This window comes from Lycium barbarum, chromosome 8 (assembly GCF_019175385.1).
Source record: "Lycium barbarum isolate Lr01 chromosome 8, ASM1917538v2, whole genome shotgun sequence".
Lineage (NCBI taxonomy): Eukaryota > Viridiplantae > Streptophyta > Magnoliopsida > Solanales > Solanaceae > Lycium > Lycium barbarum.
Genome location: NC_083344.1, coordinates 125,638,889 through 125,654,674, shown reverse-complemented (window position 1 = coordinate 125,654,674; position 15,786 = coordinate 125,638,889). Strand labels below are relative to the sequence as shown.

Below are 15,786 nucleotides of genomic sequence, written 5' to 3'. Positions count from 1 at the left end.
TAGAGTGGGTTAGAATCCTACATTGATTGGGTTTATATGGTCTTGGACAATCATCACCTCATAGCTAGCTTTTGAAGTTGAATTAGACGACCCAAATATCATATCTTTACAGTAACCTTAGTTATCTAAAGCAATGTAAGGACTGCTTAAGATCAATAAATAACTCTTTAACCAAAAAAAAAAAACGTACACTAGAATTATGCTTTTTAATATGATGTCATAGTGATTTTTATTTGTTCATCTTAAACATTGATACCGCTTACAAAACATCCTGCATATGCCATTGATGGCTCTACTAGTCATATACCACCGAACAAAATAAAATATATAAGTCATACATCGGATGTTTACATCAAACTTATTAGGGACAGACTTAAGCAAACTGCGTTAGCGTTTCCTGGCGGCTGTTTCTCGTTGTGCATTGAAGAAGATGGCGGTGACAGGCGGACCGAGATCGTTAACGTTGGCAAAGTTGCGAGTGTTGAAGTGATCCCTTGAAGCAGCCGGTGATGGGCTAACTACTGATTGTCTGCATTTTTGCTTAAAGAGAACAAACACAAACCTATGTATTCCACTATTAGGCCTTGGCATCTCATAGCTAACCAACTCTTTTCCTGCTCACATTTAAAATAAGTATACAATATCATGTCAAAAATCAACAATATCATGTCAAAAATCAATCTAAAGAAACGAAAGAAGAAGTTAAATTATATAATCCCTCCTTTTAAAATCAATTTATGTATCTTTCTTTCATTTTTAGTCCGTTTAAAAATATTGCGTCTTCTATATTTAGTAAGCCTATAATTCCCATATTATTCTCCTTTTAATCACAATGACGCTCCCTTACAGGAATGACGTGCATGTTGAAGATCAGAAGATTCAAAGAGTATTTTTTATATGTTATACAAATCTTTAGTTCAAAATTACAAGATTCAATTTTTTTTTAAGTTCTTAAATTTGATACCAGTCAAATTAAAACACATAAAATAAAATGGAGGGAGTAGTAGCAGCAATTATAGTAGTAGTAATGATACTACTACAATATCCAAGCATATACATGCATCTTCTTGATAGTGATAGTGATAGTGATTGTGATCGTACCGAAAGTGGCATCTGTTGTTCCTGGAATATCAGTTACTATCCTGCAAATTATAATATCGTAAAACAGTATCAACAGTTATCCTTCTTTACTTTGGTTCCATATAAAACATAAATCCTGATTGTTCCCAATTGAGGCACTCAGTTAGATTCAACTTATATACTGACTGTGTTAAAGAAGTTTTACACTATTAATGTATTTTAATTTATTGTAGCAAATTATTAACTTTATTTTTCTACTGACAGATACCACTTGCTTGTTATGAACAGTACTTACATATATACTCCTAGCGCAAAAATATATCGACTTGTCAAGTGCATAGAAGATAAACTAGTCTTAATCATCTAGCTAGCCGGATTGATAGCCAGCTATTTCAGATTGATGTTTCTGATATATTTGTGTATACATCCTTATTATTCCCCCTTCCAATTTGTTTGGTTTAGTTGGATTCCACGTGAAGTTTAAGAAAGGAAAATTCTTAAAACTTATGGCTTTAAAAATATCATAATAAAAACTTTTCATTAAGGATAAAATGAAAAGCTTACAGATAATTATTTTCAAATATAAAAATGTTTTATTCTTTTTGCAAGGACTAATAAGAAAATAGTATCAAATAAATTGGTACAGAGGGAGTCCTAGTTTAGATAATTGCATGAATTATTCTAATATAGAATTCTAAATCGAAAAATCCTCTTCTTTTTTGGCTTATATATCGCCTAGTTTTTGTCATAGATTTTCTTGAACATAGCACGTACCAGTGAAGGTGTTCTCTTAGGTTCGGATCACTAGGGCCAGGAACATCAGGGTCTGTCATGACCTACAACAATATAATAAGGAAATTATGATGATGAATTTTCAAAACTATTTGTTACTACAAGAAAGAAGACATTTGGCAACAAAATTTTTTGTTGTCATAGTATTGAGTATTGTTGCAAAAAGTACTTTTGACAATTATATTTTTTTGTTGTTGCATAAAGTTTTCCCATCGATTGTTGTTGCAACGACGTGCAGCAACTTTTTTATTGTTGCCAAAAGTACTTTTTGCAATAATAGTCAATATATGACAATACAATTAAATTGTTTGGCAAGAAAAAAAAGTTCATTTTTAAAAATCTCATCATATATGTCAACTATAAAATTAAGTTGTTGCTAAATATTGAATTTTGCCAATAATATTATTTTTGTTGCCAAAGAGTTGTTACTATTTCTGTACTTTCTTGTAGTGTGTCTATATAAATTTGGGCAATGAGAAGTACTCATAGAAATCTCTGGATGGAAAATTATTTAGAAATGTTACCAAAGTGAAGAAAGTTCTCAAATCAGATCCTTGGACCTCAACCCGAGGTCTAGCAATGACTGCAGAAGGGAGGAGCTCTTGGCCACTGTAAACTTGTTTATTGTTGTAAGTTATTGTCATTTTTAGTGTGGGAGTGAATGAATCAACAACATCTCCTATTACTCTCCCCAAAACTAGAGTCTCTATATTCTTAATTGCCATGAGAGAGAGAGAGAGCTTTTTTGGATTGCTAGGAACTTTGAGAGAGATTTTGATTGAATAGCTACTGAAATTAGAGCCTCCTTATATAGATGTTTTGGAGTATCTACCCTGTATAGTTTAGTCTAGCCTCAAAGATATGGAGAATTAAAAGTTACAAATGAAATATGGGACCTTAGGGAACTTCATATTATATCTAAAGAAATTAAAAGAAAAAATAGCAACCACCCTAGCAGCCTGAAGAAAAAAAAGAAAACATCAAATATTTTTATGTTTTTATACAGTATACACATCGTAATTATTGAGAATATATAACTAAGTAAATAAAAGTATCTCTCTCTAGCAAGTTAAACTTTTAAATGAGATACTTTCATTCAGCACAGTACCAGAGTAGCTAGGCAGGCACGCCACACATTATAAAAAATAAATAAAAAAATTCACGTGTTTGGCCATTAAAAAAAATCAAACATAATCATGGGCGTGTTGAAAATATATAATTGAGTAACTGAAAATGTGTTTTCTAACAACTCAAACTTTTAGATAAGATGGTCACATCCTTCAATGAGAATGACGTTTTGTGGTCGAAAATATACGTTACAAATTATTGGGCTAGTATAATGTAATTAATCTTGGTATATGTATTACTTATAATCATTTCCTTTATTACACCTTAAAATTTTCTTCTTTCCTTAAATTTATACTACATGTACACATAAATTTGATAACTCTAAGTAGAAGTACATATAAATTTAACAAGTTCCTTCCAAAATTTTGTGAATGTCAATGGTCTTAATTCTAATATAATAGTGAAATCCTTTTGATGAAGATAATATTTTGAACTTGATTAATACAACACTTTTCAAATCTCTTCTTCCGTATGTGAAATTAATCTTTTACCTCTGAATCGGTCCATGATTTCTCGTTCAGCTTTATTAAGTAACTAGACGGCCTATGCCCGTGCTGCGCACGGGCCCAACAATTTAGATTATAATGCATTTATGTGTATGTAGTTGTTTTTGAATAGTGATAATATATATATATATATATATATATATATATATATATATATATATATATATATATATATATATGAAGTATATATTATGTTCAAAACACGATTAATATAACATTATAGTTTGTGCTCCGTATCTAAAATTTTATTATATTAATGTTTGCTATGAACACAAAATCGGCAAATTTATTAATATTTTTTAAAAGAGAAGACTTGTTTAAAAGGAAACTATTTTCTTCTCTTTGAGATAAAACAATAGCAATATTCAAGCATCAGTTGATACTTTCAATTTTAATTCGATTAATTTAAAGGTGTAAAATACTTATTATTTTTTATCAAATTTTGATTTGGACAATTCTAATTCAAATTATTAAATTAATTTTACATGTTTAAAACGAAACAAAGTAGAAATTGATTTTTTATTTAAACGAAGAAATACTATTTTTTAATTTTTAGTAAATATTCTCGGTTTAGCTCATTTTACTTGTCATGTTGTCTTTTGCATGGTTTTTAAGAAAACGTCGATTAGAATTATAATTTGACTAATTTACCTTATTCATTATTTGATCTGCATTTGATATATTTTTTTTACGACATTAATTTATTTTCACATTTATTAGAGTAAGAATAAAAATAAAAAAGTAATTAAATTCTATCTTATTTTAAAATATAAATATTTTAAGTATATTTATTTTAGTAAACATAACAAATAAATGACATGGCGGAATAACAAATACAACAGTTTAATATGTAGATTAGATCTCAGGCTAATATAAAAAAAATTTATATGGTTTGACTACTTAACCTTTTGAAGAAAAGCAATTTCATGGATTGACATGCACGTGGTAATGAATTCATCATTATTGACTTAATGAGATACATTGAAAATTACATGAATATTGTTTGATTTTTTAATAGGGGTGCACTTTTTTTTTGACATTATTAATTTGCACTATTTTTATATATATATATATATATATACTATGTTCAAAACACGATTAATATAACATTGTAGTTTGTACTCAGTATCTAAAACTTTATTATATTAGTGTTTACTACGAATACAAAGTCTGCACTTTTTTTTTTGACATTATTTTTTTTTTTTAATATGGGGTTCACTTTTTTTTTTATATTACTTGATTTTGTTAATATGGGGTCCACTTTTTTTTACCGTGAGTTTGGAGATGGTGGGATCCACTTTTTATTTTTATTTTATATTGCTGGATGTCATTTAGTATGGGGTCCACCCTTTATGGGGTGCACTTTTTTTTTTTGGACATTATTAGTTTGTACTATTTTTATGCATATAATACATATACATATACTATGTTCAAAACACGATTACTATAACATTGTAGTTTGTGCTCCGTATCTAAAACTTTATTATATTAGTGTTTGCTACGAATATAAAGTCTGCACTTTTTTTTTAACATTATATTTTTTTTAATATGGGGTTCATTTTTTTTTTTTTTTTTATATTGCTTGATTTTGATAATACGGGGTCCACTTTTTTTTCTTCCTTTTTTGTTGCTATGTATCACAAATTGAGCCTAACCCTCTAGTCTCTATCACTTGTAGTGTGGGCCCAAATACATGAGTTTACCTCGTGAACTTCACGTGCTATGTAGGCCCAATATATGGGCCCATTCGAGGACTCTATTTGTATGTATAGACGGCCTATGCCCGTGCTGCGCACGGACCCAACACTTTAGATTATAGTGCATTTATGTGTATGTAGTTGTTTTTTAATAGTGATAATATATATATAAAGTATATATTATGTTCAAACACGATTAATATAACATTGTAGTTTGTGTTCCGTATCTAAAATTTTATTATATTAATATTTGCTATGAACAAAAAATCGGCAAATTTATTAATATTTTTTAAAAGAGAAGACTTGTTTAAAAGGAAACTATTTTCTTCTCTTTGAGATAAAACAATAGCAATATTTAAGCATCAGTTGATACTTTCAATTTTAATTCGATTAATTTAAAGGTGTAAAATACTTATTATTTTTTATCAAATTTTGATTTGGACAATTCTAATTCAAATTATTAAATTAATTTTACATGTTTAAAACGAAACAAAGTAGAAATTGATTTTTTATTTAAACGAAGAAATACTATTTTTTAATTTTTAGTAAATATTCTCGGTTTAGCTCATTTTACTTGTCATGTTGTCTTTTGCATGGTTTTCTAAGAAAACGTCTATTAGAATTATAATTTGACTAATTTACCTTATACATTATTTGATCTGCATTTGATATATTTTTTTTTACGATATTAATTTCTTTTCACATTTATTAGAGTAAGAATAAAAATAAAAAAGTAATTAAATTCTATCTTATTTTAAAATATAAATATTTTAAGTATATTTATTTTAGTAAACATAACAAATAAATGACATGGCGGAATAGCAAATACAACAGTTTAATATGTAGATTAGATCTCAGGCTAATATAAAAAAAAATTGTATGGTTTGACTACTTAACCTTTTGAAGAAAAGCAATTTCATGGATTGACACGCACGTGGTAATGAATTCATCATTATTGACTTAATGAGATACATTGGAAATTACATGAATATTGTTTGATTTTTTAATAGGGAGTGCACTTTTTTTTTTGGACATTATTAATTTGCACTATTTTTATGCATATATATATATATATAAAAACACGATTAATATAACATTTTAGTTTGTACTCCGTATCTAAAACTTTATTATATTAGTATTTACTACGAATACAAAGTCTGCACTTTTTTTTTGACATTATTTTTTTTTTAACATGGGGTTCACTTTTTTTTTTGATATTACTTGATTTTGTTAATATGGGGTCCACCTTTTTTTACCATGAGTTTGGAGATGGTGGGATCCACTTTTTGTGCACTTTTTTTTTTGGACATTATTAGTTTGTACTATTTTTATGCATATAATATATATATATATACATATAGTATGTTCAAAACACGATTACTATAACATTGTAGTTTGTGCTCCGTATCTAAAACTTTATTATATTAGTGTTTGCTACGAATATAAAGTCTGCACTTTTTTTTTAACATTATATTTTTTTATAGGTCTAAACCCATGCTTTATATAGTTTTTTTTTATATTGCTTCGTGTTGTTTAGTATGGGACCCACCCTTTTGGACATTATTAGTTTGCTCTATTTTTATGCATATAATATATATATATACATACTATGTTCAAAACACGATTAATATAACATTGTAGTTTGTGCTCCGTATCTAAAACTTTATTATATTAGTGTTTGCTACGAATACAAAGTCTGCACTCTTTTTTTTGACATTGTTTGTTTTTTTAATATGGGATTCACTTTTTTTTTTATATTGCTTGATTTTCTTAATATGGAGTCCACCCTTTTTTCCCCGTGAGTTTGGAGATGGTGGGTTTCACTTTATTTACTTTTTTTTTTTAAAATATTGGTTGGTGTTTTTATTTTTATTTTTTAATATTGGTTGGTGTTTAATATGGGGACCACACTTTTTTTAAAATACTTAATTGGTTGATGTTTTTTTGAATTTTTTAATATTGGTTGGTGTTTAATATGGGGACCACACTTTTTTTTTAAAAGTATTTTAAGTATGTTGCTGTACAATAATTTCATTTGCTCCCACTAATGGGTTGATACGCATGTGGCAATAAATCCATCATTATTGATTTAATTGTTTGATTTTCTAAGCACTTTTGTATTTTAAGTATGTTGTTGTACAATAATTCCATTTGCTCCCTCTAATGGGTTGATACGCATGTGACAATGAATCCATCAGGCTATATGGGCCCACAATTTTTTTTTTCAAAAATTGGAAAATGGATATATATATATATATATATATATATATATATATATATATATATATATATATATATATATATATATATATATATATATATATAAGTATTTTAAGTATGTTGTTGTACTATAATTTCATTTGCTCCCACTAATGGGTTGATACGCATATGACAATAAATCCATCATTATTGATTTAATTGTTTGATTTTCTAAGCATTTTTGTATTTTAAGTATGTTGCTGTACAATAATTTCATTTGCTCCCTCTAATAGGTTGATACACATGTGGCAATGAATCCATCATTATTGATTTAATTGTTTGATTTTCTAAGCACTTTTTTTTTTTTAACATTGTTTGTTTTTTTAATATGGGATTCATTTTTTTTTTTAATAATGCTTGATTTTGTTAATATGAGATTCACTTTTTTTTGCCCGTGAGTTTGGATGTGGTGGGTTCCACTTTTTTTTTTTTTTTTTTTTTATTACTGGTTGGTGTTTAATATGGGGCCCACAATTTTTAAAAAAAATATTAGTAGTTGTTTAAAATATGTGGGCCACAATTTTTTTTTTAAATATTAGTAGTTGTTTTTAAATATTAGTAGTTGTTTAAAATATGTGGACCCACAATTTTGGGATCCACTTTTTTTTTCCCGTGAGTTTGGATGTGGTGGGTTCCACTTTTTTTATTTTATTTTATTTTATTACTGGTTGGTGTTTAATATGGGGGCCACAATTTTTTTTTTAAATATTAGTAGTTGTTTAAAATATGTGGGCCACAATTTTTTTTTTTTTAAATATTAGTAGTTGTTTTTAAATATTAATAATTGTTTAAAATATGTGAGCCCATAATTTTTTTTTGAGCCCACAAACGGACGACCAGAAAGTGCCCATAAACTGGCTCTTCTAAAGGGTAGAAAAGTTAAAACTAATCCACACTTTTTTCTCTCCAGTATAAAAATGTCAGATGAAATCCTTTGCATGTGGACCCAACTAAGCAAGTTGTCACATTTTTTGCCAAAAATAAAAAACATAAAGACCAAGGCAATCTATTGCTTTTTCATTTAGGGTAATCCTAAGAAACAAATCTTGAAATTTGGGCTCGTCTCTGTAAAAACCTTTCCTAAATTATATGTATACAATATATAAATATTAGAAGTACATTAGTTCTCTTAAGTGATATTCTGATGGCACGCTGCTCAGAGTATAAAGGGAACTCCACCATACTTGATTAATTTACAGACAATGAATGGGGTCATTTGGTTGCTAGTTAGGAGGTAACACGTTTGGTACCTGGGTAGTTAAGTTATTCATGTATAAAATAAATACAGTGTTTAGTTGGTAATTTAAAAATCTGTGTAACTAATACATGTGTAAATTATAAGAAAATCTATGTATTACTTTATGTTGTGATATATAACGAGGTAGGGGTCCATGCCAAACCCCCCACCACCGCGGGAGGTGAAAGCCTAGGTGGATGGTTTAGCTTAAAGAAAAAAAAATGTATTACTTTATGCTGGATAGAAGATGGAGTAACCAATTCCCGCATAAAATAATACATAAATTTTCTAAAAAATAATCCTTACATTACTAATACTTGCATAACTCTAACCAGCTACTAAACGACCATTCAAGAGCTGAGAGGTCATTTGAGATTATAAATTAAGATGATTTGCACTCATAATTCCTGTTATGGAAATTGTTGAGGTGGTAATATTACTATAATTAGAAACTAAAGTACTCTGTTGCATACTAGATAAATTAAGATGATTTGCACCCATAATTCCTGTTTTGGATGGAAATTGTTGAGGTGGTAATATTACTATAATTAGAAACTAAAGTACTATGTTGCATACTAGCTTTGTCAACCGTGATTCGAGCAGCTCAATGCAGTTCAAAACACACCACCTTTCCTCTTCACTTTTTTCACTTTCATATATATTAATTAATTTCACTTATACTAGTTCTGGATACGTGCGTATATCTCATGTTATTCTATACAAACTTGTAAACTCACATAATAGTCAATAAAATAAAATTTGAATGTTAAAGAGTGCAGGTGCAATTAGTAAATTGTGAAATAGCATAAATTTCTATATTTTCCATCATAATTTATTAACTACAATTATATATTTAGATCACGCTTATGCCTTTCAAGGGACATATAGAAACCGACGATTATAATTTTAAACAAAGTAATAATATGACGTTGATAATTGCTTACCTAGAACTTTGATAATTCCAAATAAAGGAGCTGTCTTTTCCCCCCATTCTTGTATCACTGATCGGAGGAAAGGGAACAAGGTCCTACATCTTAGTTAGGAGAGAAAATTAAGGCTTTTGATATGGATTTCAATATTTGAGAGAGTAAAATTAGTTAAACCATGAAAGTAATAGTTTTTATTGGACCAGTCAGAAGCTCAGCTAAGAAAATAAAAAAATAAGTGCTCATTGAATTATTTTATAAGAATCTGACGTTATGCGTAAAAAGTTAAACCTGATAGCAATCAAAAGCTAGAAAAACAACATAAACTTACATAGATAAACTATACTTTGAATCCTAACTCCTGAATCCAATTCCATTGATCTCAATTTAGCATACACAAACGCCCCAAGGATAAAGCTTGCGAAAGAATAGACATGAATAATTTTACTTCAGCGATCAAACATTTCAGAGTTGCGGCAATATAAGCTGGAGCATCAGGGGAACAAAATTTTTCTTTAATATCGTTGCCCTTTTGCCCTTGCAAATTGCTACTCATTAAGTTACACAACAGATATATGGACAGTGTATCTTCATTTGTTCTAACGGTATGCTCATGTAGACTTCATATATAATCGTCCATATTTACTTTAGGCGGAGCTACAGGGGTGCGAGGGCTGGCAACCGAACCTCCTTCGTCGGAAAATTGCACTATATATATACTGCGATTTTTTTTATTCATGTACAAATATTATTTTTGCATCCCCTTAACAAATGGAGATTGTGGATCAGTGGATAAGGCGCCTGTGATTGAGCCCGCGGTCGCGAGTTCGATTCTCGGCAATGACACATTTTTTTACTTTTTTCATCCAGTCGGCCAGTCCCTTGAAAAAAAAAAAAACGACGTCACTTTATTTATTATTATTATTAAAAAAATGTGGGCCATTTGGCTGGGATATAGAATCCCTAATTTCAAAAGTGTTAACATTGTTCATTTGTTCTACTGACTACTGCGTCTCCAACTCTGTCATTTCTTCTTGGCCCATGGCTTCCAAATCCAATTCCAAGGTATTTCTTTTTTTTTTTTCCCTCTTTTGTTTTTTAACCATACTCAAAATCACAATAAATCCATTATTGTTTCTTGTTAGTTGTTAATCAACCCATTTTGTGAAATGGGTAGCTGACCCATTTTCCATCCATGAACCCCAAACCTTGATTGTTTTAATTTTTAAATGTTGTTTGTTTGCAAAATTGGTCTTATACAAGATTGAGTTTTTATTCTCACAGTTAGATGTTCTTAAATAGGCTTTATTTTATTGGCTTTTAAGATTGACATTGTGTCTTTAATTCTAACTAATTTTTTTATTATAATTCAGTCTCAAAAGTCAGTGAAGAATTATTTTACCAAAGTTCCAAAATCAAGTTTGGACTCTCATGATTTGCTTCATGGAATTGTTTGTTTAAATCCAATTGACTCATTTTCTAGTTTTGATCTCAGGAAAATAATGAGAATGACTGAACATTATCCTGATGACTTTGATGAATTTAGTATGGGGGTTCTTGAGAATCAACTTGCGAGTTACATTATTGATGTTCGTGATCTTGATGAAAGGTTCTCCGATCTAAAAGGACTTTGTGATCTTTCAAAAAGATTAGTTCAGACAAAGAAGCATTCAAACTACCCTCTTGTATTCCTCTTAGTGAAACTTGCCTTGCTCTTGCCAGTTGCCACTGCATCCGTTGAAAGAACTTTTTCGGCAATGAAGTTTATCAAGAATGACTTGCGGAGTCGAATGAATGAGAGTTATTTTAGTGGTTGCTTGGTGCCTTATGTAGAAAAAGATGTGTTTAATAGGATCTCTAATGATGTTATTATAAAAACATTTCAAGGAATGAAACCTCGTCGTGTACAGTTGTAGTAATATACTTGCACTTTCAATAGAGAATTGTGTTTGTTTTTATTTCTTCGCGTGTTTATTTTTTAATTTTCTTGAACCCCCTTATCAAATATTCTGGTTCCGCCCTGTTTACTTACTCCTAGAAGGAGTATGAAACTGACAAGAAGTGAAAGAGTCAACTGCATTATAGATGAGTTTGATCGGGAATACAAAAAGATTTCACAAGTGCTAAAGAAACTTCATGCATTATCATATATCTTTTTTTATATATATAAGTGGAAAATTAATTAATGACCCAATTTCGTATAGAAGTAGTGGAGAGAGATGCATTAATGTGCCTACTTGAATATGCTGTTTTTTTTTTTCTTATTTTTACTAGAATGTATAATTTTATCTTCATAAAAAAATAATTTTGTAGTAATTTTTGTCTGAAGGGTGAAAAATTTGTTTAACTTTTTGTGGGCAATAAGGTCACTCAACTTTTTCCTTTTCCGTATGTGTAGCTTGTGTCGATGAATAAAATATTACATAAAAGTCCTTAATAACTGTGTTTGAGTAATAGATTAATAATTAAAGAAGGATGGTGAATTAATCTTAGGGAAAATAACACTCTATGTCTATGTGTAGAAAATATTTACCCGGTTTAGCCCATATTTCTATTATTACCCGAAGAGGCCCAATTTGTGTTGAGAAACACCCACACCGCCTTCACTTTTCATTTTTCATCACTCACTCTCAACACTAAGTTCTCTGTCTCTCCACCCACTTCTCTCTTCCTCTCTATTTCATACTAAGTCAAAATCTTTAAATTTCTCTTCACTTTTTCTTCTCTCAAGCATAAATGGTGGTCTCGAAGAACAATTTTCACTGTCATTGCCACGATTTGTTCTATTAACAGAACTATAGTAGCCACCGACGAAGTTGCACCGACTCTAACTTCATCCGTCAAATCTATCTTCTCAGTAGCGACTGCTAGTTGTGCTCTGGCCTTTCTTCGAATCTGTACAAGATCTGAAGTTCTATTTCTAGTTCAGTACTTTTCTTTCATTTGAGATGTTGATTCTGAGGAACAAAAAAAAAGTCTCATGTGTTTGGCTGTGTATAGGCTATAAATTTCTTCTTCTTCCTTTGTGTGTGTTGTGGTGTTGAAGTAAAGATGGAGTGGTGGCTGAAAGGTGTTCTCTAGTACAAATGTATATAATCAATGTTTGTACGCACTTTTACAGTGGTGATACATTATTTAAACATCATATACATGTATAATCGTACATATATCAATGTATAAGAATGTATATGTATCACCCCCTCTGGGAGGATGTCACTTACGAAACAAAAGCTAATTTCATACTTACAACGTTCAGAAGAATTTTTTTTTTAAAAATATATTCACAATGATTTAGTACCAGAAATAGACCCATGCGAAAAAGGTTTAAAGGTGCGACATTTTTTTTTCTTTTTCATAATACACTTCGTAAAATCCCTTAAAGAAATACAATATCAAAGTATCAATTTAATGTGGTAGCACCCTTCTTGAATAATCAAAATGTTGAAGCAACTTCCTAGTGAAATTATATTTTTCATTCAGCACCACTACAGGTTCATATTATGCACGAATTTCAACTTGTGAATATCTCCTTTGTACATAATTACATGGCAAAATGTAAATTTAGTACATGATATGACTTGGGTTATTAGCACACCCTAAAAAAGGAAAACAAGTTACCAAGTTTAAGTTACAAGCTTATGGTCTTGTGGTCCAACAAGCCTCCAAAATTTCATACATGAGTGTAACATATGGATCATGTACAAATCCCAAAACTATACAAAACCTAAATGCATATGCAAATGTGATCTTCACTAAAGCTCCCCAAAAGTCCACTCCAAATAGACATCTTCAAATCTCTTCCCGTACATTACCTACGATAGAAAACAACTATCGCTAAGCATAAAGCTTAGTGGCATATAAACTTTGGGCTTGGAGCCATTAGATTCTCCAATTCTCTTATCTGTCGTAGGAGCTCAATGAGATAAAAATAAATCAAGTAAACAAGTATACCAAAAGTATCAAATATCAAACCTTGAAGAGTTTCCAAATATCCATATCAATATTCGAAGGCTTAAGTGTCATGAAAGCTTATAAAATCAATTCTAGAGAGTTTTCCAAACAACAATTTTAGCCCAATATGTACGTCATACATCACACCAAGCATAATCAATATCAACATGGACCGAAGCCCCAAATCAAGTAGGGTCGAAACCCAATAATCAAGAGAATCAAGAACCATATTAAAGATGGTTTTCTAGTTCGTACATAACATGGATAAGTTTCATAACTAAGATGAATCACAAATCCAAAGTCAAGATGGCAAAAGATCCGAGTCAAGAGGCATGCCGATATCGGTGACAAAGTCACAGCCACAAGAAGGACAAAGTCCCAATAAGAATGCAAAATGATCAGGCAATTCGTACAAGTGGGCGATTTAGCGAATATCTTGCAATATTTGAGATAATAACCATACAATGATATACAGTGAAGAGAAAGGAAACAACACATCAAGATACTTCAAAAATTCCAGAAAGTAAAGATATTCCAGGTTCAGGTTAATACGCAAATCTTGGCGTTTTACCACACAACAAGTTCTACCACAACTCGAGGAGTTCAAATCGTCTATGCCATAGACCAACCAAATTTTCCCACTTCCTCAACCAATTCTGCTTAGATTGTACAAGAGTATATATACCTTAAATACACAATCAAATATCTATTTAAGTTCAGTGGTTTCAGCATGTCAAAACTAAACATGATATCAGTGAAAATCACCCTAAACTATCAAAACAGAAATTCTGGACAGTACCACTGTCTTGTATTGTGGTTCAGTTTTGAAGGGGTAAACGGTAAAATAGACTTTGTGGTCCCTATGAAAGTTGTAGATATATGTCTTGGGGTTCCAGAGAAATTTAAATTACCCCAAGATCAGTTTCGTACAAAAAGATATGTTCAAAATACTAATAGTAGCACATGGAGGGTTTGCAAACAGAAATCTGGGCAGCACCTGCCTTGTACTTCATCACCCCTTGTCGAGTAAATACAAGCAAAACTAGGTTTTGGAGCCTAAACAAAAATTGTATATCTATGAAATAGATTTTCAGATCATCTTGGCTCACTTAAAACGAAATTTTATACAAGAAGATATGCTAAAAGTAATAACAGTTGTCCAATTCAAAAACGGGTTTAGTTAACTTACCTCAAAAGGGTGGAGTAGCTTGTGGCTCAACCAAAACAAGTCTTATTGGTGATTTAGTGGGAGAATTTGATAAGAGGAGAGGAGTTTTGGGGTTTTAGTCTTCTGGAGAAAATGAAATTTGAGGAGGTGGAGAGGATATGAGCCCAAAAGGTATTATATATATACCTTGGATAAGGATGAAAGAAATAGTGGCTGCCCAAACCTTTATGTTTGGGAAAAGGGTCAAACACCCCTCTACTTTGGGTAAAGGGCTAAAAATAACCTTTATTACAAATTTGGGTAAAAAATATCCCTCCCGTCATTAAAGTTTTCAAATATACCCCCGTCTTAAATGAAATCCTCAAAGTAATCTGATTTCATCTTTAAACCCGTTCCATTTAAACCTAACCCAACTAAGTAAAAAACCCATATGGGTTACCTGCTCCTGTGCCTAGTGGTTCCTGATGTAGGACTCGGGAACAAGTTGGTCGCATGTGGGTTTTTTACGTAGTTGGGTCGAGTTTAAAAATGAAATCGGGTTATTTTGGGGGATTTGGGGATTTCATTTAAGAGGGGTATATTTGAAAACTCTAATAACGGGCGGGGTATTTTTGACTCAAATTTGTAACGAATGATATTTTTAGCCCTTTTCCCAGAGTAGAGGGGCATTTTTGACCCTTTTCCCTTTATGTTTGGATTAATTAATAGGAAAGGTTTGCTGCCCAAACTTGATATATATCTATTCCATTTCTTAATTTAGTAAGATAACAATAGTAGGAGTAGTTTACATAACTACACCATAACACTTCAAGAAGTTCCAAATATCGTCAAATTCACGTTTAGGAATTGCGAAGTAAAATATACCCTTACTATCAAGATATGGTCAATTGAAAATTCAAGTGTTATTTTAAAAATTTCGGGGTGTTACAGTATACATAATGTATCTTAGTGTATAGGCTATAAATTTATTCTTCTTCGCCTTCCTTTTTTTTTGTTGGTGTATATGGTAATTTTGGTGTTAAAATAGAGATGCAGTGGCGGT

At 30.5% G+C, this 15,786-nt stretch overlaps 2 protein-coding genes across 2 annotated transcripts; one reads left to right on the top strand and one right to left on the bottom strand.

Moving 5' to 3' along the window:
* Positions 1 to 240: 240 nt before the first annotated feature.
* Positions 241 to 2,646, bottom strand: LOC132607179 (protein TERMINAL FLOWER 1-like). The gene is made up of 4 exons (XM_060321031.1): positions 2,397 to 2,646; positions 1,855 to 1,916; positions 1,102 to 1,142; positions 241 to 614 (listed from the first exon to the last, which is right to left on the bottom strand). The coding sequence occupies exons 1-4, from the start codon at positions 2,595 to 2,597 to the stop codon at positions 388 to 390; spliced, it is 531 nt and encodes a 176-aa protein (XP_060177014.1). The 5' UTR covers positions 2,598 to 2,646; the 3' UTR covers positions 241 to 387.
* A 7,554-nt stretch (positions 2,647 to 10,200) lies between these two features.
* LOC132608301 (uncharacterized) lies at positions 10,201 to 11,541 on the top strand. Its single transcript, XM_060322343.1, has 2 exons — positions 10,201 to 10,230; positions 10,999 to 11,541. The coding sequence occupies exons 1-2, from the start codon at positions 10,201 to 10,203 to the stop codon at positions 11,539 to 11,541; spliced, it is 573 nt and encodes a 190-aa protein (XP_060178326.1).
* The last annotated feature ends 4,245 nt before the right edge of the window (positions 11,542 to 15,786 follow it).

Coding starts and splice junctions, on each gene's coding strand:
- LOC132608301 (XM_060322343.1), top strand. CDS start 10,201: ATGGACAGTGTATCTTCATTTGTTCTAACG. Junction 10,231..10,998: donor TATCTTCATTTGTTCTAACG/GTATGCTCATGT, acceptor ATTATAATTCAG/TCTCAAAAGTCAGTGAAGAA.
- LOC132607179 (XM_060321031.1), bottom strand. CDS start 2,597: ATGGCAATTAAGAATATAGAGACTCTAGTTTTGGGGAGAGTAATAGGA. Junction 1,917..2,396: donor TGAGAACTTTCTTCACTTTG/GTAACATTTCTA, acceptor ATATTGTTGTAG/GTCATGACAGACCCTGATGT. Junction 1,143..1,854: donor CTAAGAGAACACCTTCACTG/GTACGTGCTATG, acceptor TATAATTTGCAG/GATAGTAACTGATATTCCAG.